The 24,707-nt window shown below is 36.4% G+C and overlaps 1 protein-coding gene across 1 annotated transcript in view; it reads left to right on the forward strand.

Annotated features, from left to right (window-relative positions):
- Nucleotides 1-4,018: 4,018 nt before the first annotated feature.
- Nucleotides 4,019-24,707, forward strand: part of LOC127873012 (probable methyltransferase TARBP1) — a 71,592-nt gene continuing 50,903 nt past the window's right edge. Inside the window, exons 1-6 of the mRNA XM_052416547.1 lie at nt 4,019-4,282; nt 8,510-9,790; nt 10,642-10,714; nt 11,136-11,284; nt 13,028-13,080; nt 15,026-15,123. Coding sequence (XP_052272507.1) covers nt 8,579-9,790; nt 10,642-10,714; nt 11,136-11,284; nt 13,028-13,080; nt 15,026-15,123 — 1,585 coding nt within the window. The 5' untranslated portion in view covers nt 4,019-4,282; nt 8,510-8,578. The remainder of the gene's footprint in view (nt 4,283-8,509; nt 9,791-10,641; nt 10,715-11,135; nt 11,285-13,027; nt 13,081-15,025; nt 15,124-24,707) is intronic.

Below are 24,707 nucleotides of genomic sequence, written 5' to 3' on the forward strand. Positions count from 1 at the left end.
TATTCTTTTTTAAACCAGGCATAGGAAAAAGCGATGTTTTCGTGTTAATATTCAATGTTTTCATATAATAAAACACTGTTTTCGGTACATTTTACTGTTTTCGCGAAAACAGTACTGTTTTCGGTATCTAGTCATAACGCTCGTACCTGGATCGAGTTACCATTCATTGGTCAATCACTTGCACGACGGTCACATTACATTCACCTCTGTGTTGGGCTCAGAACGGACTATTGTTATGAAAGCGTCTCATTCATGTCATGATCATTCCAAGCGTTCATCAGTGAGGTTACAGTATACTAAACAATCTCTTGCACGACGGTTACATTGCATTAAAGAAAACCATCTCATTCCCATGATATCTTATATCAGTCTTTATTAATTATTATAAAATTGATATGTTTTTTTATGTTAAGAAACCGACATACATAAATACGTCGAAGCAATGCCTAACGTCACTCAATAAAAAATATGTACAATTGTTTACATTTGTGAAGTGCGTGGAATGATTACATCTGTGTAAATGGGCAATAAAATAGTTCCAAAGAGTTGCATTAAAACTCACAAGTTTTTGCACGATTTATCGTACATTTAAAAGTCATATTTCTTAATTAAATGCATGCAATCTTAAATATCCACTCAAATATACATTGTATGCGTTTGTTCGGTTTTAGCTATTTGGTAGACAAAATGGCGTGCTGAGCCTTATGCAGAGTTGTATGTGAGAGCAAGGAACGACAACTCTGCGTGGAGATTGTTCATTGGTATTCGCTAGTCATTCACCGGGTATACGGAAAATACGGCCCATGGACCATACGGCCCAGAATATACGGCCCAGATTAGCGGACTATACGGCCCAGATTAGCGGACCATACGGCCCAGATTTGCGGACCATACGGCCCGCATGTTTCTTTACGTCATGTACATTATTCTAAAACACGAATACACTACAATACTGTGCTACCATTGTACCATGAATGTGTTAAAAATAAATACATGCTAGTATGTGTTTCGCTTTTGTTAATAAATAACACGGGAAATGAAATAGTTATTATTTCTCTCAGATTTTAAATTCATTTTAATGTTGTCATCAACTATTTATGTAAGCAGTACACATCACGCAAACATTCACTTTAATCGACAGAATATATTTTAATAAAGTTGTAAATTAATACTTATTAAATTTAAAACATGCCGCGTGGTGAAAACAGTAATAAAAATTTATAACATAATTGATAAATTTAATACATGCCGCGTGGTGAAAACGGTAAATAAAAAATTGTAACATAATTATTAAATTTAATACATGCCGCGTGGTGAAAACGGTAATAAAAATGTATAACATAATTATTAAATTTAATACATGCCGCGTGGTGAAAACAGTAATAAACATTTTTAACATAATTATTAAATTTAATACATGCCGCGTGGTGAAAACGGCAATAAAAATGTATAACATAATTATTGAATTTAATACATGCCGCGTAGTGAAAACGGTAATTAAAATTTATAACATAATTATTAAATTTAATACATGCCGCGTGATGAAATATATTATAATTGCAATAGGGGTATGACACTCGAATAAGTGACTCGTACGTTTGTATATTGGATACGCCCTATTTATGGCATCTACTGATTGATCTTATCTATTACAGTAATTGATAATAGACCCTTATGGATTAACACGTCTGTAAGTACCAATTAAAGGTAAAGTGTGATAATCGTTATAATTGTATACAACAACGGCTTATGTTTGCACATCTGGTGCGCTATTTATAACATAAATATTGATTGATGTTGATAATTACACTAATGCTAATAGAGTGAGCATGTCTTTAATTACTAATTAAAGGTAAAGTGTGACAATCGTTATAATTGAAGACAAGATAAATATCAAGTATGGACATGGTCGTACCATATTCGACGATGAAAAATGCCTGCGCCTCCATGTTTATTTTGTTTAAGGAGAATTTACTCCAACTCAAGAGCGATCACTTGTGACAAGTGCCAACGTTGGCACTATATCCGATGTGGAAACACTGGAATATCGGATGAGGTATATGACGAAGCGGTTCGTAATCAGGATGAACTGCGTTTCGTATGTGAATGCGAATGAAGTACCTATGCAGTGCAAACTCATCAAGGAAAAGAAATTGCAGCGGCATCAGAGTCGGCAAACACGTGCCACACAAGGGCGTTTGTGCGCGGCTTGGGACCGGTACGGGAAAAAAGAAATTAGTACGAGTGACCTTCTCTGAAAGAGTGCTGTAGACTGTATGGACCTGTGTAAATGTGTACGTGTGTTTGTTTGTTTGCCAGTGTGAACGATTGAGTGAAAATGTATATATCTGTTTGTTATTGAATATAAAATATTCTTGTTTGATTGTATGTATGTAATACAACTTTGTTTTTGTACATTTGTTTGATCACATTTCACAAAATTGCTATTAATGTTGTTTTTTGTTGTACATATATATGTATTTGTTTAGAAGTGTTCTATATATATATATATATATATATATATATATATATATATATATATATATATATATATATATATATATATATATATATATGTGCCTGAAATTGTTTTTTTCGGCGTTAGCTGTATACGCCAGCTTTTCACCTTAGCCTGACCTTTGTATACGACCCATATTTGGTAATTACTACGATATTGCATTCTGTGCACTCAAAATTTTTAGATCATATAAGAATCGTTGTTAAGTAACCTGATATACGCTTTGACGAACATATTAAAAATTGTTTTTCTAAATTAACCGTTAAACAAGAAAATGTTTAAAGCTTTAAACAAGCCGACAATTCAGCAGCAGAATTGTTACCTAACTTTAATGCATTGCATTCCAATCCGCAAGGTATCAAGGTCAGTTTGCGGTCAGTTGCAGAAATCTTTATATAAACGCCGTCTCGTAAACTTTGTGCACTTGAAGTCTGTTTTGATCAGAAAGATACTAAATAAAGATATTCGGCGATATTATTGTGGTATGTCAATCATCGATTTTTAATATGTTTTCAACATTTGCATGCTAAGGACCAATTTTGATATAATTAATTAGAAATATTTATCCATTTAGACCAGTTTATTAAGCATGAGCACAATAATTCACTATACTATTATAATGCAATTAAATTAGATTCGAGTATTGCCGGCTGACCTATATGCACTCATTTATTTTCATGGTTCATGTGTTTTTCTATTCTGTAAATATAGATATCTGAGTAATAATATCACATAAAGCAAAATAAGCCACGAAATCTGGCGCAACACCCCGTAATTGATTTCCTTGTGATGTAGCTAAGAACTGCGCAGAAAAAAGGAATCCGCTACTTTTTATGTCATAGAGATAACTTTTGATCGTTCATAAACATCGACCACAATCAACGCCGTATATCTTTTTTAAAGATATTTCTTGTTATTTGTTGTACATAAATTAGTTTTTGTTGTGTATTTTGATGTCGATATTATATTAACAAACAATAAAGGAATTTACTAGAGTATCCATAGTTGTGTCCTTACACGATGAAATAATATAAAATATGCTTGGATGAAAATGAAATACTATAATTTTATTATGTTCTTAAATTTATTCGTACAATATTTAAAGGAACACTTAAGAAATATTAATTAAGATATGGTCCGTATGCTTTGCAAATCTGGGCCGTATGGTCCGCAAATCTGGGCCGTATGGTCCGCAAATTTGGGCCGTATAGTCCGCAAATCTGGGCCGTATAGTCCGATAATCCTTACACGATGAAATAATATAAAACATGCTTGAATGAACATGAAATACTACAATTTTAATATTTTCTTAAATTTATTCATACAATATTGAAGGAACGCAAAAGAAATATTAATTAAGACATGGTCCGTATGCTTTGTAAATCTGGGCCGTATGGTCCGCAAATCTGGGCCGTATAGTCCGATAATTTGGGCCGTATTGTCCGAGAATCTGGGCCGTATGATCTGGGCCGTATGGTCCATGGGCCGTTTATTCCCTAATCCATTCACCACATAACATGAAACTATTGTTCACTATTCGTTGCATTTTATAATTCACAACCTTTAGTAAAAGATCTATTAATATATCTTTGCTTAACAAAAAATGTGAAAACTATGAAACGGACGGAAACCGGACTATTGTGTAATGTTCATTTCACTTTCCGCTCAAATAAGCTCTTCTGAATGGAGATATCGAAGGAAAGTGCTACGCGTGTTTGCTGTCAGTTTGTTTTGTCAAGTTTTCAGCAATCTGTTATTCTCGAGGTACTGTTTTAATAAATTGTTCGTCATCATTCATACCCTCGTACTGATGTATAATTGATTGAGCATAGACGTCTGTTCTTGTAGGTCCCTAAAGGCTTTACTACATGTATATCCTTAACTTAAGGGACTAGACTTTGCATCCTTTCTTCTTCCAATTTTTCCAGTGTATTTTTCTCACAATTTTGGGAATGGGGTCCCTTTGCATTTGGAAAAGTCGCGTCAGTTTGAATACATTTGGGAAATTGGTTGTGTTCACTTTTCTTTTTCATGGGTGTGGGGTTTGCATAAAATCCCTTAATAGAACGTTTGCATATGATGCAGTTTGTTAGGGAAAATGTTTTGACACAGTCACCATCATTTTGTTGATCGAAAAGGCGACAAAACAAACCAATATATTGTAATTCATCAAATATTTCCTCCTTTACTCATATTGTGTTCCTAAGTTACACAAAATTGTTTATTTATGAGTACTTTTCATACTACATAGGATCTGGATCTGGATGGTTACGTCGAAGAGACAAATTCTGGCTTTTACTTGACGGTGTTGGAGTGCGCGATTGTAACACTATTGCTGTTTTAATACACTGTCTTTGAAAATGTCAATTGTTGAAGAGTTCACAAAGTCATAACTTAGTTTATTCCAATCTAAAACTGTTTTAACAAAGAATGAATTTTTAAAGAGGACAGTTTTTGCTGGGATAGTTTCAAAGCACTTGGAGTTATTGTTCACAAGGTTACACACTATGTTATGATGGATATAGTCCTCGTATTGTTGAGACCTTATGGTGCGTTTAGGCCTTAGTGGCTTAAGGTAGCATTCAATGGGAATGGCCGGTACGTGCCCTTTCACCACCTTGTACAATAGCGTCAACCTTTGGGCGCGCCGTCTGTCCTGGAGTGGAGGGAGTTCCAATTTGTGGAGCATTTCTGTGACGCAGCCAGGCTGTCTGGAGCGGTAGTCTCTGGTGATGAACCTTGCGGCTGATCGCTGGACACCCTCTAGGCAGTCAATGTCTGTTTGGTGGAATGGGTCCCATACAACACTGGCATATTCTAGTTTGGAGCAGACTAGTGCTAGGCAGGTATTTTTGCGGAATTCTAAAGGGCAGTGATTGAGGTTTCTTCTTAGGAATCCAAGGTTGGAGTTAGCTCGCTTTGTTATGTTGGTGATATAAGTTTTCCATTCCATGTCTTCAGATAAGGTGATTCCAAGGTAGGAATTTTCTTGAACTCTTTTGAGGATTTCTTTGTTAATATTGTAGAAGTAGCTGGATTTGTGTTTTGAGCTTAGAAGGTAACATTTCTTGCCGTTAAATTCCATCCCCCACTAGTTGGCCCATTTGTGAAGGTTATCTAGGTAATTTTGCAGAATTTCATGATCTTTAAATGTGTTTATAGGTCTGTAGAGGAGACAGTCATCTGCGAAAAGTCGAATTTGGGACTCACTCTCTCTGGCAGGTCGTTGATATGACACAAAAATAGCAACGGTCCTAGCACTGTCCTTTGAGGAAATCCGGAACCCACTGGTGCTTGGTGTGATTTCTCCCCTTCAACGACCACACACATTTCTCTGCGGGTGAAGAAGTTCGAGATCCAGGACAAGAGGTTGCCTCGGATTCCGTAGTTTTCAAGTTTCAGTAGTAGGCGTTGGTGTGGGACCTTGTCGAAGGCCTTACTGAAGTCCAGGATGATGGTATCGACTTGTTTATTTTGGTCATAGAAGTTAAGTTGATCGTTTGTTGTTACAACTAGTTGAGTTTCACAGGAGTATCCAGAGCGAAAGCCGTGATTCAAGGAGGTGAGAACTTTGTGTTTGTCAAGACGGTTTAGAATGTGGTGGCAGATGATATGTTCGAGAAGTTTGGAGGTGACACTGGTAAGGGATACAGGGAGGTAATTTTCAGCCGCATGGCGGTCTCCCTTCTTGTAGACTGGTGCTATGTTTGCATCTCTCCAATCTTTCGGCAGTTCTCCAGTGTTGATTGATTGCTGGAAGATAGCGGTTATAGCTGGGGCTAGCTCCGACGCACAGGTCTGGAAGACTTTGTTGGGTACATCGTCAGGGCCTACAGCTTTGTTGACCTTATGATTCTTTAGTAGTTTGTGTACGCCTTTTTGACCGATCAAAAGTGTAGGGATGTTTTCATTAACATAGCCTGAGAGTACTGTTTTCTGTTGTGAGCCATCATCCTTGGTGAAAACTGGTTTAAACTGGTTTAGTAAGATTTCAGCTCTGCTTTTGGAGTCGGTGACTAGGTGACCATTGGAGCATAGAGGTGCAATACCGATGTTATCCTGTTTCTTTAGTTTGACGTATGACCAGAATGGCTTTGTATTGTTGGTCTGAATACCTTCGTTGATTATTCTGTTTACATGTTCCCATTCAGCGTGGCGGATTCTTTTCTTACTTTCCTTTTGGAATTTTCTATAGTTTGTCCAAATTTTTGAGGTTCTAGCTTTTTTATAGAGGTGTGCTTTCTTCTTTATTACTGATTTTACTTTCCTTGTGATCCATGGAGTTGAGTTTTAGTTGTTTTCATTTTTGAAGGGATGTTTGCGTTGATGGCAGCAATAAGATACGATTTGAAAGTATCCCAAAGTTCATGGACTGAGGAGTTGTTTTTGAACATGGTGGTAATGTTTCCTGATATTTCGTTGGCTTTCACCTTTAAGAGATCCCAGTTGGCTTTAGAAAACAGGTAACAATGTCTGGGCGACCTTTTTGTGTAGAACGGTTTAGTGTCTGAGCCTGCAACGACTATATCATGGTCTGAAATCCCAGGAGCGTTTGATGTCGATTTGATGAGAGAAGTGTTTGTTGTATAATTAGATCTAGAAGGGTATTCTCCCTGGCGGGTTTGTCGTTGACTTGAGTAAGATTGAAGTCAGCCGATAGGTCTAGGAGAGCTTGTTGGACATCTTTGTCTTGGGAACTGTTCCTTACAGCTAGGTTCTCCCAGTCGATGTCAGGGCAATTGAAATGCCCCGCTACGAACATTTGACGGTTATGGTTGAGTGTAGCCAGTTCAAGTGATTTGCGAAGTTCCTGGATGTCAGACATGTTTCTATGTGGCATATAGAAAGAAGATACTAGGAGGTCTTTCTTGCCTTCCATTTTACTCTGTACCCATCCAACTTTACAGTTTGTCACAAGCTCGGCTTTCTCCTCAGCGATGAGGTCCTCATGGACTAATACAAATACTCCACCCCCTAGTGTGCCTCTGTCATTTCTGAATAGTAAGTCTGTTGGCATTTTTTCACGAGAAGTTAACCTGCAATGTCAGTTTTAAGGCTATTTTTAGTATGCATATCTTGAAATTGGAATAGCCAATAGGATCGCACGGCTCAATAAGAACCTCAGGGTCCTCAATCCATTTTAGGGAGCGGGTCGCTAACCTCATGAGGGGGAATTTTCGCTGCGTTTCCCGTTTTGGCAATTTTTTTTTCTTACTCTCTCATTATTACATTTGTACATGTACACGTTTGCACTATATTCATTTTTTTTTATAAATAAGTATGTTTGACAAGATTATATTGAAATATAATTGAGATATAATAATCATGAGACACATCTTCTAAAAAAAAACAATCTTTTTAAATCAGGGGGAATTTTTCAACCTAAAAGGGGAAAAAGTATACTTTTCAGGTGGGGGACTGTGGCCAAAATTAGGCTACAGATTTGATAAATTGGGGGCCCTGAACCTATTTTTAAGATGGCGGCTTGACACCATCAACATAATCGATTATTTATTACTATTACAGACGATTTACATTTGATAATGTACACATATTAAGACCAATGGTTCACAATTATGTTTAAAATGATTCATAGTCATGTATTTATAGAATATTTGTGATGTAACAACTTAATGAAAATTGCCCGGGACTCAACAAACATATTGCATATATATTTCTTTTCATAAATTTATTTATTTATTCCATATAAAATGCTATTGATGCTTTGTATGTTTTTAATAAAAATAATTTTTGTGTTGAGTATCCAATTGTTAATAAATATGAAAACAAATATTCCTAAGCATGTATTGTGCATTATTGTTGGGGCGAGTGGTCCCGTGGTAATATCTTTACCATAATAATGTGGCTTGGGAAGTTCATAAGGACAAAGACAGTAAATTGTATATCAATGCGTACAATTCATAATTGGCATGAATATTACATATGTTCATTAAATACTGTTTAGTCTGTATATGCAATTATCTTTTTCAGGATCATCGGGAAATAAGGAAGAGCTCCCTTGGGCTCCTTTTGTGGAAATCTTGAAGTTGGAGAACAAAGATGGATCAGAGTCAGGTTGTGAAAACACTGTTATGTCACTCTGGATTGAACATATTTAAAACACTGTCAGGACTTGTATCTGACTTGGAAACATCACTGCAAACAGAATTGACATACCACTGTATTGGTAACTTATGTGAGAAATTTCAAACTGTGAAGGAGCTACTAGGAGTCTGTAATTGTGACGAGTTTGCAGGGAGTACAACTGAGCAGTTGTCAGAAGTTATTTCAAACATTGTATCTAAGGTGTGTCTTCCAGTCACGGCACTGATACATATCTCACTGGATGCAAGGCCTGATTTTCTGGTATTGTTGGGACATGTTGGGCACATCTTAGCAGAGTGTTCTAGACTGGATCCCAGCACATTGACCGTTCTTCTCACAAAGATTTCTGCACACATTGACACATACCTGAAAGAAAGGCCTACATGCTTTGATCTGGAAAAAGATAGCTCCCTTGTGGATATTCACACACTACTTGAAGTGTTAAGAACAGTTTTATCTATGGTTCATGTTTCTGTTTGTGAAAAAGACAAGCAAGTGTCTGAGCTGACAAAAACAATATTTTTTCAAATTGCAAAGGCATTAGATTTCCTGAGTGTTGATTTGATAGGTAGTGTGGCTATCTCAGTGCTTATAAGGTGCTTAAAAGTGAGTATTGAAGCTGTAGAGGCTTTCCTGGTGGTCATTTGGGGTCAGGTTGTGTATTTCTCAAGCCATGATGATGATCGCAAGCAGTATCTCATTCTGTGTGGATTTGCCAATCATTTCTTTCCCACGAGTGGGAACTGTTCTGGATATGATATCAGAAGAAAGGTTCTCTTTTGGAATATTCTACAGAATGGCCTTCAAAGTAAAGACTCTGTGAACAGAAAGAGGGCCTTGTATTTACTCAAGAGGATTGTGGACATCTGCGAAAGCATTGGTGCCAATGTAGAAACAGATCCTGAAAGTTTAGAGCTTGGCAGCAATGAGAAACATATTGAACGCCATGGAGTTGTGTCTGATAAAGGCATAGCTGGATTGGAGGACCAGTTTAAAGTATTTAATACATTAGACAAGAAAAGTGAAGATTCCATTGATGATGTAGAGAAGGGGGTCACTAGTGCGGCTCATTTCCCAGTGTTCTGGTGGCACCCCAGCAAGGGTGTGGCGCTTGCCAAGGTCTGGGAGGACTTCATGCTAATTGCTGAGGTCTTGGAGGAGAAACAGGTTGGTAGTTGTAGTTCTTGTTTATGTTCTGTACTTGCCTTTACACTTTCCCACTCATATACCCACTTTGTTGAGTTTATAGTCCCTTAGAAAATCAAATGAAATTTAAGACATTTCTTAATTGATTCAAGTTTTAAAGGCTTCATTTCCAACCCTAAGATACTAATAAGAAGCAAACAGAGTTGCTTACAAGCTGTTCTTGTTATGCCACCGAAGGAGGGCATACAGTGATCGCACTGTCCGTCTGTCTGTCTGCCCGTCACACTTTGCCTTTAGGTTTCGAAAAATGCTCATAACTTATATGTCGCTTCAGATGTAACATTCATATTTGGTATGCATGTGTATATGGACAAGGCCTTTCCATACGCACACAAATTGTGACCCCTTTGACCTTGACCTTGAACTTAGGGTGTGCGTTTAGGTTTGGAAAAATGCGTTTAGGTTTCGAAAAATGCGTTTAGGTTTCGAAAAATACTCATAATTTCTATCAAAGCGTTTCTCGGGGGCAAATGTCCTCCTATGAAGACAGCTCTTGTTTTATGCTGTTTTCAAATAGCCCTTTTCACTTTGCTTCTGAACTGGTTATGGGTAAAGTGTTGTTGGTTTTGGTGCATAATGTGATATAAAAAGTATTTTGTACAGAAATGTGTTGGTTTATTTAGATTTCTATATTGATCAATGAATAACATGCATAGAAGCATCATTGAATACTACCTTGGTCCTATATTGTTTTAATGAAGGTGGCAAAGGCTTCATTAATTAGGTAAAGTAATTTATATCAATAAAAGTTCATTGAAAATTGCATTGAATCTACATGTACATTTGAAGCTTTTTATTTGCCATAACGTCAGGTACATGTCATCCGACCACTTCTGCCTAGAGTGAAGAACCTGGTAAAGGCGTGTGAACTGCCAGACAATGGTGGTGAGTAGCCTGTCTCCTTGCATTGAACTGAGGTCAATTAATCAAAACTTATAAGTGTATAGATGTATACACAAATCTTTGTGAAGAAATTAGTGATATTGCAGTTTTTTTATGTAAAATAGGCTGTAAAACAGACCGAAGACCAAACCAAAATTGTAAAAAAAAATTAAAAAAAACACAAAAAAAACATTGATATTTAAGTCATTTTTTGTGTGATTTTACAGATGATGGTTACTTGTAGTTTAGGGTTTTGTCACTGCTCAACCGTATTAATTTTTTTATATTTCTTATACATGTATGTAAGCATTTGTTAAAGCTCTTTTAGTATTTTCAGCAGCATTATTTGCAACTGTGTAGTGTACCCAGCGTACCAAGCAGTGCTGGGTGATTTCTGACATGTAAATCCTCCCCCCATTCTCAGGTCATCCATTGTTGCACACCTCCTGGTTGAAATCAGTGCTGTATAGAAGCTCGAGACACGAGAGTCTGCAGATAATGCGTTGGGCCTCTGACACAGTGCTCTCCCTTGACCTGAAACAATGTCCTGTGCTGGAGCAAGGCCTGGATGAGGTATTTAAGAATTTGAGCCCCACTCTATCAAAACCGGGTTAAATGCATGTGGCCCACATGATGTGGGTAAACAGTCATCCCAGATCAGCCTGTGCACTCTGCGCAGGCAAATCAGGAAAGATTCTTTCCCGCTGAACTGAACTGTTTGAACAAAACATACAATAAAAGCGGAAAGTGTCATTACTGATTAGCCTGCGCAGACTTCACAGGCTTATCTTGGGAGACACTTATGTCCATTAAGCCCAGTTTTCAGATAACAAACTATTTGTTTTTTAGTCTTGTAATATTTTGTGTAATTGTGTAGGTTCTTTGCTAACATATCAAGTTTACATTAACACTGAATGTCATAACTTATGTTTTTTTTATCAAAATGTTTCTCAGGGTATGTGAAAAACTTTATATTAATTATCATAATTAAAAAAAAAAGCAAAAAGCTTTGAAACATCAAAACACATTTTGATGATCACTTTTTGATTGGCTGTATATGGAATATGCTGAGAATATATTATTTTGAAGTATTTTGAAAATACACAGTCTGTATATTATTTGTGTTGATATATTAGCTTAAATTGGTCTTTTAAACTTTATCTTTTAGCTTAAAGTGGTCTTTTAAACTTTATCCAATTAGTGATAAAGTGTAAAGCTAAGGTGCTTGGTTATTTGTTCCCCTGCATCCACAGTTTTTGGGAGGGATATAGCGATTGGCCTTTTGCATTCATTCTTTAGTTCTTATGTCGGTACGAGATTAACCCAAAATGGCACGTTACATCATCAATCTTTCTGTCAAAGCTTTAATACTTTAATTGATGACATCTTTGAACAGCATCAACACACATGCATCACCTGACCCCATTTTCTTTTTGACAATGCCCTACTTTTGAATATTGAGACTTATTCAGAAAGTCCATATTATTGATTTACCCAAATGACTTGTTTTGTATAAAATCAATACCAACACTCTACAGCTGGTCATTGTTTTTGTTCTTTTCCCTACTTTTTTTTGCTTTCCCTAATTTTTCTTGAAAAAGCCCTACTATCACTTCTTTTTCATGAGAACAGTTTTATAATTTCAAAATTGATTTTAAGAATTCATTAAAGGTGTGGAATTCCTACTTGTATGCCTGACTGGCCCAACAGTGGTAATTTGACCATGGAATAAGTTGTTTTTTCCGATCAAATTGTCCACTGACAAGTGGAATATCATTGAGAGAAAACAGCTATGTCCATTGTGAAAACCAACTCATTTCTAACATGAATATCTTTATCAATCTGACCAACCTATAAAAGAGAATTCAAAAGCTTTAATCAAATAGTAAGTTCTGTATGGTTGCCATATGACTTGCCCATGCTTACAGGTAACATTCTTTCTCCTGATCAAAAGCATGCAACAATTATGTTTCATGGCCAATGTACAAACCCTTGCTATACCTACTGGCACATTTTTTTTCTTTTGAACTTAAAAAGCCTGAATACAGATTAGTACAATACTTAGATACTTGCAAGTAGCATGGATATTATCAATGAAAACTCTCAACACATCCAGATCACCTGATCTCATTTTAACCTTGACATTTACCCTCTTTTAACCTTATTTAAATGGGCAAGTGTTACGACTTTCTTTTCCAAATTTGCCAATGTACCGATACTGAAAATGCTTCATCTACGGGGGGGGGGGGGGGGGGGGGGGGGGGGGGGGGGGGGGCATGCAAGTTTGTTTTGTGTTTACTGCATTCATTATTACAGTACCTGACAGGAGAAATGCTGTTTTCATTGAGGGAAGCCAAGTTGTATGTTAGGTAAGAATATGCAGTGGTAGTTGATGTATGGCTTTTATTAATCAGGTTTTCCGAAGGAAAAAACTGGTTATTAGATTGGCAAATGTCGGTGGGCTGCCGGGCGGGTGGAACAAGCTTGTCCGGGCCATAACTTTGTCGTTCATTCTGAGATTTAAAAAGCATTTGGCACATTTGTTCACCATCATTAGACAGTGTGTCGTGCATAAGAATTACGTCAATATCTCCATGTTCAAGGTCACACTTTGTGGTCAAAAATGGCTATAAATAAGCTTGTGCGGGCCATAACTATGTCATTCATTGTGAGATTTTTAAATCATTTGGCACATTTGTTCACCATCATTGCACGGAGTGTCGCACGAAAGAATTACGTCAATATCTCCAAGGTCAAGGTCGCGACGACTAAAAATATATTTATTTTGAAACAAAGGGGGTTAATTATAAACAATCACTTCAGTTTGAGTTGTCTCTCTTTATTAGACTTTTTTTCAAATTGAAAACCTGGTTTTGTGACAATTTTGTCCCTTGTTTAACTTAATTTGATACACAGGTCAGTTGCTTTTAAGTTCATGCTAGTTGGGAAATTTGTCCAGATTATAGTTGATGAAATGGAAATTAAGAAATCCACATAAACGTTTTCTTTCATACAAATATTTTAAATTTTGTTTATGATAGATTTGTATATATAATTGCACAGCAGATACATTTCAATGTGATTTGCAATTAATTGTCAGCTTCTCACTAGTTCGGACAATAGGTTTGCCCTAAGTCTGTCTTACCCTGAATCTTTCCATATGGGGCAAAAGGTTCTTACTGTCTTTATGTCAACCAATGCTTCATTGGAAGGGACAAAAGGTTTGCCCTGTGTCTGCCCTCTGTCTGTCTTAATGTCTGTCAGTGCTTCACTGGATTGGACAAAAGTTTTGTACTGTCTTACCTTCAGTCTGTCCATTTTTATGCCCCCGGAAGGGTGGCATATAGCTGTTGAACTGTTTGTCCGTCAGTCTGTCCGTCCGAAAACTCTAACATTGGCCACAACTTTTGCAATATTGAAGATAGCAACTTGATATTTGGCATGCATGTGTATGCCATGGAGCTGCACATTTTGAGTAGTGAAAGGTCAAGGTCATCTTTCAAGGTGAAAGGTAAAAAAAACAAATCACAGGAAAGTAATAAGCTTTAAAGGAAGATAATTTCTATTTATCATTTGGCAGGTACAGATCATTTTACAAGGAAAGTAATATTTTTATTATATCCCTTTAAAAAATATTACTTCCCTTGTAAAAATTATCTGAACCTACAAAATGATAAAAAAATATAATAAATCAAAGCGGCGCATTAGGGGGCATAGTGTTTCTGACAAACACATCTCTTGTTTGATAGTAGGTTTGCCCTTTGACTATGGGACTGAAAGCTCATATGACTGAAAAACTGGAGCAATAACTTAAAATCTACTGAGTACTTTGCAGAAAGTTTTTATCATAATAAACAGAAATGTGGGGATTATGGACTGCTTTTAGTTTTCATCGTCATTCATCCCATTTATCCCAGATCATCTTGGAAATGCAGTCAACTCTCTGGGGAAATTATACAAACTCTGTGTATCTTTGTTTGTTTCTCCTAAGGCCAATTATTGCCTGTTATGAAACATGTCATCTCAATTATCAATTAGACGCAGTTGACACGATCATCCCCAGCTATCAGTGATCTCCACCTTGGAAGCATAGCTTCCCCTCTAAATATATATATTTGCCAATAAATGAAATTTGAAACAATTAATGAAGAGTAATCAAGAAAGATTAGTTTGACAATTAGAGGATCAAAATTCTGACTTAAAATTAATAATTAGCATATTTATATTAGAATTAAAAAAATGTCAGTCCAATTTTACTGTTCAATCTTCATACACACAATTTTATTTGAAATTTAAACGAATAATTTGTTGCAGGGAGCCAGGAAGTCCTGTAGGCTGCATGCCACCAATTGCTGACAAACTGGTGCAGTTCTTCAAGGGCTGCTGGGCCTCGCTTTCACCAGAACACAGAGGTCAGATTCAGGCGAACTTGTTTATTGTGTTGAAAGTTGTAATTCATGCTAGAACTGTAACAATTTGTGAGTGAAAGTTTGCCGTTTCGCTGTCAAAGGGCAAAAGTATCACAAACCTGTCAAACTTGTACTTTACTTTGGCTAAAAAAAATAACCTTGGCAAGCTCTGACCTTTAATCTAATATAGATGGACTTGGCAAATTTCTTGCCACAAAAGAAAGTCATCAAGTTAGATAAAAAAACAAGACGCTTGGTCAGCTTTGGCGCAGCAATTCTTTCGAACATGAGGTCTTGGAAACAATCACGGACAAAGAAATCTTGGATGATAATAGACCTAAACCGAGCAGGAGTCAGGCCAATTAAAGAAAGAAAAACAAACTTTAGTTTTTGCCTAAATGGCTCACTATGTACTAGTGGCTAAAGTTTATCGACAAAACGTACGTACAAGACAATTTTATGTACTGTTCTATTTGTGAAAGAATAGTTGTATACACAGTATGGTTAAAACCATGTGGAATAGAAACTACCAAAACACAACTCTGTTGGGACATGCCAGTCACCCAGATCAAGTCAATGCTATATACGTGTTGTACCCCAAATGAAACAAAACCTGGCTGTGGCATTGCAAAAGGGCTCTTCTGAGCAATATGAAGCCATAGAAGTCCTGTTTAAGACTCTTGTATAGCTGATTAAGGAGGACCTACCTTTGTCAAAATTTCAGTCACTTGTTCATTTAATTTATGATTTCAATGTTAAGGACTTAGAAATATTAACCAAAAGTAAAATAAACTATGTGTCGCCAGAATCAGTCTATAATTTCCTTAATTGCTTGGCAGAAGAATCCTGGAATGAAGTTACTGAGAAATTGAAGAAATTGGAATTTGTGACAGTATTGACTGATGAAAGAACGGATATAAGTAATCACAGAGGGGGGTAATCACGTGACAAACAAGATGGCGACGTCCATGCCGAGGCAGGTATTTTTCGTCGTTTTATACCCTGTATTCTTGTATAAAAAAAAATGTGCGCTCACTTTCCAGCCATATTAGGAAGAAAGTTACTGGCTTTTATTTCATAGTAATATTCGCTTTATATCTCTACTTTACTCCTTGCGAAATTTCTAAGCGGGATGACCTAATTAGGGCTCCACTAAGAAAAATTGCGGGGAGTAAAGTCGAGATATAAAGTGAATTTAAATACAAAATAAACGCTAATCGTCTTTTTATTGATATGGCTGGAAAGTGAGCGTCATTTAAAAAATAAACAGAAGAAATAAAGGGTATAAAATGGCAAAAAAAACGTCTCTGTATGGACGTCGCCATCTTGACTATCAAGTGCTAACCCCCTCTGAATCAGAAAAGACAACTTTTTCTGAGTGCTATTTTCTTCAGTTTCATCGTTAAGCACTACAGGACTCATTAATTGAGTTTGGGACTCAAAGATAATCCCTGGGAATCATAGATAATCCCTGGGACTCATAGATTTTCCCTGGGACTCATAGATTTTCCTTGGGACTCATAGATTTTCCCTGGGACTCATAAATTTTCCCTGGGACTCATAGATTTTCCCTGGGACTCATAGATTTTTCCTTGGACTCAGATTTTCCCTGGGACTCATAGATTTTCCCTGAGACTCATAGATTTTCCCTGGGACTCATAGATTTTCCCTGGGACTCATAGATTTTCCCTGGGACTCATAGATTTTCCCTGGGACTCATAGTCGAATATATATATGATAATAAAACTTATAAATGATTTTTACTGGCATATTTTTAGTTTTTGGCATATTCACAATTCCTTTTGTAGTAGATAAGCTTTTGTTACCTTCAAAATTAAAAGATATCAGTCTTACTTCCTATTGTAGTACATAATAGTATAAAGCTAGTATAACATATAAAATTGAAAACGATTCTTATTCTTTTGTAGTTAATATTATTAAAAAATAGCAAGCAATTATAATCAGTACCCATAAAGTAAATAAAAAATCAATCTTACTTCCTGTTGTAGTAGATATTTTTGAAAAGATATTTTTACCCAGAAATATAGATATTTAATGGTCGTATTCTATTGTAGTAAATATTATTTAACAGATGAGTTTCTGTGACGGTACAATTGAAAAAAAAACTTACTTCCTATTGTAGTAGATATTGGTAAAATGATAAGCTATTATTACTTGTAGAATTCAGAAAAAAACAGTATTACTGTAGAAGATATTATTAAAAGAAAATATTACTATCTTTAATTGCAATAATCATTCTTACTTCCTATTTTAGTGGATGCTAGTAAAAGATCAGCATGTTATTACCTATAATATTGAAAAGTAATTAGTATTATTCTATTGAAGTAGATTTTAGTCAAAATATACGCTATTACTAGAAGTAAAATTGAAAAAAACTCATTCTTATTCTATTGCACATTGACTATGGTTTTTATGTGCACGGTGAAAACATACAGTCGAAACTGACCTAACGGCCACCTGAATTTACCGGTCACCTGCAGACAACGGTCAGTCTGGAATCCCCCCGACGAAAAACACTATATTACACTTGAATTTAACGGCCACCTGTCCATAATGGCCAACGGCCACTATATTCCACTCCGAAATTCATGTTTAACCTGAAATCAACGGTAATGCGACGCTTCTCGAGTCGCGAAAATAAAAAACACAGCACATCATTTGTCCATCTTTTTTGCGGTTAAAGCGTCTGAAAGCGGTAATCGTCTTTGATATTATAAAAGCAGCCCCCTGCGAGTAAACAGATAAAAAGGTGTTGAGATGGTTTGTTTTCTGGGGATAATTGTGGGGGTATCTTCAAAAGAAAATATGTCAGAGTTTGTGACACATCAAAAGTAATTATCGCTTATCAAATGACCGCTAACTAGTACATGGTTCTTTCAACGGTACAATTACACCGTACTATCGGTATATGACAGCAAATCCGCTTTTTAGACTTGTACGGGATGACGTCAACGGCACATGACAAACTTTATTTACTGAACCAGATGCATAAGTTAACAATTATACCAGCGTTGATAAAGTCATTGCTTTAGTTTAATAAGATGAAATTAAATCAATCTATAAGATATTATTCTGTATTATTCAATGTACACACGTAAGTTATTTCTGTTATTATGCTTACTTAACGGCAATGAGCCTCTGTTTTACACTGTATGCAAACGACTGGGTGGGGTAACGACATAGCAATAATACCAACTGACAAACCATCTTAAAATTGTGATCCGAATTCAACGGTCACCTGTGGACAACAGTCACTTTGGTAATTTGCCTTGACTGACCGCTGTTCTCAGGTTTGACTGTATTTTAATGTAGCCATCAAACACAGTTATAACATTATCTTTTGTTTCTTTTTTACAGCATTTTAAAACTCCTTGAACATTCTCATAACTCTCTGATTATACTCCTTTAATTGACGTTTCAGCATAATGCCTTTATCAAAACAATGGAATTTATATGTTAAGTACATATAAGTATTTAAAGTCATTTCATTTTTGGCGAATTTTTACAATTTTGGGCGCCGTTTTATATAACGTCATTTATGAAGTCATCATGTACAACGTCATTTTACGTTTAAAAACATTTTCTTTGTTTTTTAAATTGTGCAGTCAAAAGACGTAAAAATGTAGTTAATATATAAATTCCATTCTTTTGATTTAGTCGGTGTTTATGCAAATTAGGCGTAATTTTCCCGACAGTTCATACACCGATGAAATGCAGAAAAATGCTATTCAATTCTTATTACAACACAAAATGATCGTAAAGCTGAAATTCTATCGTGGTAAGGGTCATAAAAGTCCTTTTTAATGTAGTGTATGAATCTATTTTCAGATTCGCGCAAAACATATAACATGCTATTGACCACAGCAAAACATAACGTCATTTTGGCAACTTGTTTATGACCAGAAAGTAGCGCAATGAATATTCATGTTTAAATTTGCATACGAAGTGGGTTCATCGGAAAATGAAAAACAGGTCATGTGAACAAATTATCCAATCAGAATGCAACATTCATATGAAAGTGACAGAAGTTGTAATTATAAAGAGAGTTATCATACATGCCATAATTTTTCAGACCAATTCCGGGACATTGAGTTAAATTGTCCGGGACTTTTGCCGATTTTCCGGGACATGTATAAAATGTAGCGATATTTATAGACATATGCATTTTGGTACGTTTTTTTTTGTTTCGCATCGTTTATTGCAAAAGTTCGAAAGCCTATCCGAAATACACTTGATCTATTAACATCAAATTAAACATTACTACTTCCTTTACTAGATACAAGCCACGTGTTTTCAGTGTAAGCGTTCTAAACGTAGATGGTGACGTCACTGCGTTATTGTTATTAAGACAGGTGTGTAACGCGTAGTTGTTGATACGCCTTTGTTCATTTATATAATAAAAAATACAACAATACAGTACCATTAGATCGTCAACTCAAATCAATTCACAATACATACAACCAATCACAATAAAACAAATACAACAAAACAGTACCGGTAGATCGTCAACTTAAAATCCGGACAGTCAGATGTGTGAACAACTATCCTTTGCCCTTACGCAGCGGGAAATAATGACGAAGTAGATTATAGTCAATTAACAACCACATTAAACAATGCCGCCTTTTCAGTTTGACCGCGAACGTGAGACAATCGATATGATAACAGGACCCCTGTTAATTGATCGATTTTGACACGTATCGTAGTCTGCCTGTTCGGGTAGGCATTGTCATGGAAACGCTGCAGATATACACAGATTCGAGGTGCAGTTAAGCCTAAGATAAGGTACATGTATATATGGATTTTGTAAAAATTTCTGGGACTGTCCCGGACAATCCGGGACGTATGGCATGTATGGTCAGTTATAATTATTTAATATCCCTTAGGTTTATTCAACTTAGCATTCTTATAATGTTATGGACAATTGGCAAAGATTCCATCTAAATTCTTACTTGTTCAAGAAATAATTATTATACATATCAAACCAATGTATATTAGCACATGATGATGATGATGATTATGATGATGATGATGATGATGATGATGATGATTTGCATAAGATTTCCTGATAGCACCTTTAGTACATACATTGCAAAAACATTTACACATATATATAAACAGCTTGGAATGCAAAGTCAGCAAGACATTGTAGCAAGGAAGCACTTTCCACTTTTGCTCCTTAGAAATAATTTGTTTAACTCCCTTTCATTGTGTTATTGCTCATTTGCTGATACTAATAATAAGACTACTTAGATTAAACACTGTCAAAATTGCACAAATAAAATGCAGAGAAATTCACACATAACATTATAAGTTACAGTCCTTGTTTAGCATGAAATAAGCCATTTGTTTTGAAAGTCCAACAGACTCACTCACTATTTATTCCCCACGCTATGTCAGCCCCGTGTGTTTTGAAAGTCCAACAGACTCACTCACTATTTATTCCCCACGCTATGTGTGTTTTAAAAGTCCAACTGACTCGCTCACTATTTATTCCCCACGCAATGTCAGCCCTGTTATGGAGGTGAATTCCCCGGCAGCTGAATCCATGGGCATTGTGGGAACATCTTCATCGTCCTCAGTGATGTGCCCTTGACTCGACCTGCTTTCATCATTCATGTGTATTAGTACCTCCCTTGCCAGATTTTGTACTTTCTTGACTACACTTTTCCTTAGTTGTTCAAGCATTTCTCGGACGCCATTGGTTAACGAGAGTCGCAGGAAGTTGGTTGACATGTCTGAGCTGTGCCTTAGGAGGTCGTGTTTGAAAATCCTGTGAGTAATGGCTTCTGCGTGGTTGTCTTTTGGAACAGAGGAATACATGTCAACTATTGCGTTTTTTAGTGTAGATGTACTAATGTTTTGATAAATACTCAATCAGATGTTATATCTCTCTGATATATGACACACACATATTCAGTTGTTTTCACCAATAATATATATGCCAATAATTTGTATTAAACATTTTAGAAAATGATGATTTTCATATTGTTTAAAGGAAGGTTAATAGTGGAAAACAGTTTACACTGCAGCCAAACAATGCTACAAGCATTATATTTAACCTTAAAATATATAGTCTTTTGTGAGTTATTCATCATGTGAAAAATATTTGAATCTTTGAAACTTAAAAAAGGTTATACACTTCAGAATTTTATAAGACAGTGTATTTGTTTAAAACACTATTTCCCAAAGAGTACTTACCCAGCAATCTGATCTGTACTGCTACCCAGTTGTGTAGAACCAAAAGGTTCCGAAGGTTCTTAGCAGACGCAATAAAATCCAGCATGATTCACGAGTGTAGCTGTTTGTGATTGCAACTATGAGTAGGATACAAGCTATCTTCTGGTTGTCTTACTTTACTTTACAACAGTCAATTTTGAAACAGATCAAATTTCTGTTCAATTAGCCTCTTTTAATGATGATTTTAAAATGTTAAGTTTTTACTGAATAAATAATTGCTTGCATAATATTATACTCGTCTAGATTCTGTCAAGAGTTTGTGGCACACTTTCAAATACTGGCGTTTATATGTGCTTCAATTTTCTCAGTTTATCTGAAATGCTATGGTTTGTCTGCCATGGCAATATTGCATAAAAAAAGTTTGCAAACTGTCAAAATAGTCATCTTTGAAGTGCTTTTTGACAATGGTAATTTTGTTCACACCTTTGACCCAGATACTTGGCTGTATAGTTTACACCTTTCCAGTCTGTTGTGATCTGCAAACCTGGTACCTAACATTGCAAACTGATTTTTTTTGCATTTGTTAATTTGTTTTGATTAAAAGTGATTGATTCTGATTGATCCTGATTAGTTGTTTATTAGTGAATTTCTTTGATGGGCCAGTTGTGGGCTTGCAGTGAGAATATAATTTTGTGTAATGTATGTGCTTGGCAAAAGTGTCCAAACTGTCAAAGTAGTCATCTTTGAAGTGGTCTTTGACAATGGTAATGCTGTTCACACCTTTAACCCAGATACTTGGCAGTCTGTAGTGATCTGCAAACCTGGTACAACGCAAACTGTAAACTGATTTTTTTTGCATTTGTTAATTTGTTTAGATTAAAAGTGATTGATTCTGATTGATCCTGATTAGTTGTTAATTAGTGAAGTTCTTTGATGGGCCAGTTGTGGGCTTGCAGTTAGATTATAATTTTTAGCTCATCTATTTTTTGAAAAAAAAAAAGAGCTTTTGTCATCACCTTGGCGTCGGCGTCCGGTTAAGTTTTGCGTTTAGGTCCACTTTTCTCAGAAAGTATCAATGCTACTGCATTCAAACTTGGTTCACTTTCTTACTATCATGAGGGGACTGGGCAGGCAAAGTTAGATAACTCTGGCGTGCATTTTGACTGAATTAAGTGCCCTTTTTATACTTAGAAAATTGAAAATTTTGGTTAAGTTTTGCGTTTAGGTCCACTTTTTATGCCCCCCTTCAAAGAAGAGGGGGTATATTGCTTTGCTCATGTCGGTCTGTCTGTCGGTCTGTCCACCAGGTTGTCTGTCGGTCCGTCCACCAGGTGGTTTCCGGATGATAACTCAAGAACGCTTGGGGCTAGGATCATGAAACTTCATAGGTACATTGATCATGACTCGCAGATGACCCCTATTGATTTTGAGGTCACTAGGTCAAAGGTCAAGGTCACAGGTGAAGGTCACAGTTACTGGAAATAGGCATTTTAAGTCTGTCTGTCTGTCGGTCCGTCCACCAGGTAGTTTCCGGATGATAACTCAAGAACGCTTGGGGCTAGGATCATGAAACTTCATAGGTACATTGATCATGACTGGCAGATGACCCCTATTGATTTTGAGGTCACTAGGTCAAAGGTCAAGGTCACAGGTGAAGGTCACAGTTACTGGAAATAGGCATTTTAAGGATTTAGCATGGTTCAAACAAGGGAAACAACTACCGTTTATGCATGTTCTTTTTATTACAGCATTTGCCTCCCTTAAATTAATTTAAAATCTCATTTTACAGCAGAGATTCCAAATCTGAACTGTAAATTAGCCCCATTTTTACTGCCAGTGCTAGGTTACCTTTTCCCATTTGATCATTCTTAAGTATTGTTATTGTAATGCTGCTGCTACTGCTGCTACTGCTACTGCTACTGCTACTGCTGCTACTACTACTACTTCTACTTCTACTACTACTACTACTACTACTACTAACACCACCACCACCACCACCACCACCACCACCACCGCCGCCGCCGTTGTTCAAAGTGACAAAAAACATATTCACACAATGGCTGCTACTACAACTTATAGCCCATATAGGGGGGCATGCATGTTTTACAAACAGCCCTTGTTTCAGAAAGTATCAATGCTATTGCATTCAAACTTGGTACACTTACTTACTATCATGAGGGGACTGGGCAGGCAAAGTTAGGTAACTCTGGCGTGCATTTTGACAGAATTATGTGCCCTTTTTGTACTTAGATAATTGAAAATTTTGGTTAAGTTTTGTGTTTAGGTCCATTTTATTCCTTAAGTATCAAAGCTATTGATTTCATACTTGCAACACTTACTAACTATCATAAGGGGACTGTGCAGGCAAAGTAATGTAACTCTGACTGGCATTTTGACAGAATAATTCGCCCTTTTTATACTTAGAAAATTGAAAATTTGGTTAAGTTTTGTGTTTATGTCCACTTTATTCCTACAGTATCAAAGCTATTGCTTTCATACTTGCAACACTTATTAACTATCATAAGGGGACTGTGCAGGCAAAGTTATGTAACTCTGACCGGCATTTGGACGGAATTATGGGCCCTTTATACTTAGAAAATTGAAAGTTTGGTTAAGTTTTGTGTTTTGGTCCACTTTACCCCTAAAGTATCATAGATATTGCTTTCATACTTGGAACACTCGCAAACTATCATAAGGGTACAGTAAAAGGACAAGTTGCATAACTCTGGATGTCATTTTTACGGAATTATGGCCATTTTTGACTTAGTAACTTTGAATATATGATAAAATTTTGTGTTTCGATCCACTTTACTTCTTAAGTATCAAGGCTATTGCTTTCAAACTTCAAATACTTTCATGCTATCATGAGGTTACTGTACCTGGCAAGTTGAATTTTACCTTGACCTTTAAATGACCTTGACTCTCAAGGTCAAATTATTAAATTTAGCTAAAATTGCCATAACTTCTTTATTTATGATTAGATTTGATTGATACTTTGACAAAACTACTCTAACAGGACATACCACAATAGACTCCACCCAAACCATCACCCCCCCCCCCCCCCCCGAATCTCCCCCCCCCCCCCCCCCCCCCCAATTTTTTTTTTTTTTTTAAGATCATCTCACAAATGACCACCACACCCTCACCATTTACACCCCCACCCCACCCCCCCCCCCCAATTTTTTTTTTAAACGGTTAAAAAACACAACTATTTATTTTTATTATTTTATGTTTGAAATACCGTCCAACCATCGCACCCAAGAATCCCCCCCACACCCCCCCCCCTCCCCCCCACCCGAATCCCACCCCCCCCCCCCCCCCCTAATTTTTTTTTTTTTAAGATCATCTCACAAATTACCACCACACCCTCACACTATACCAGCCCCCCC

This window comes from Dreissena polymorpha, chromosome 3 (genome assembly GCF_020536995.1).
Source record: "Dreissena polymorpha isolate Duluth1 chromosome 3, UMN_Dpol_1.0, whole genome shotgun sequence".
NCBI classification, from domain to species: Eukaryota; Metazoa; Mollusca; class Bivalvia; order Myida; family Dreissenidae; genus Dreissena; species Dreissena polymorpha.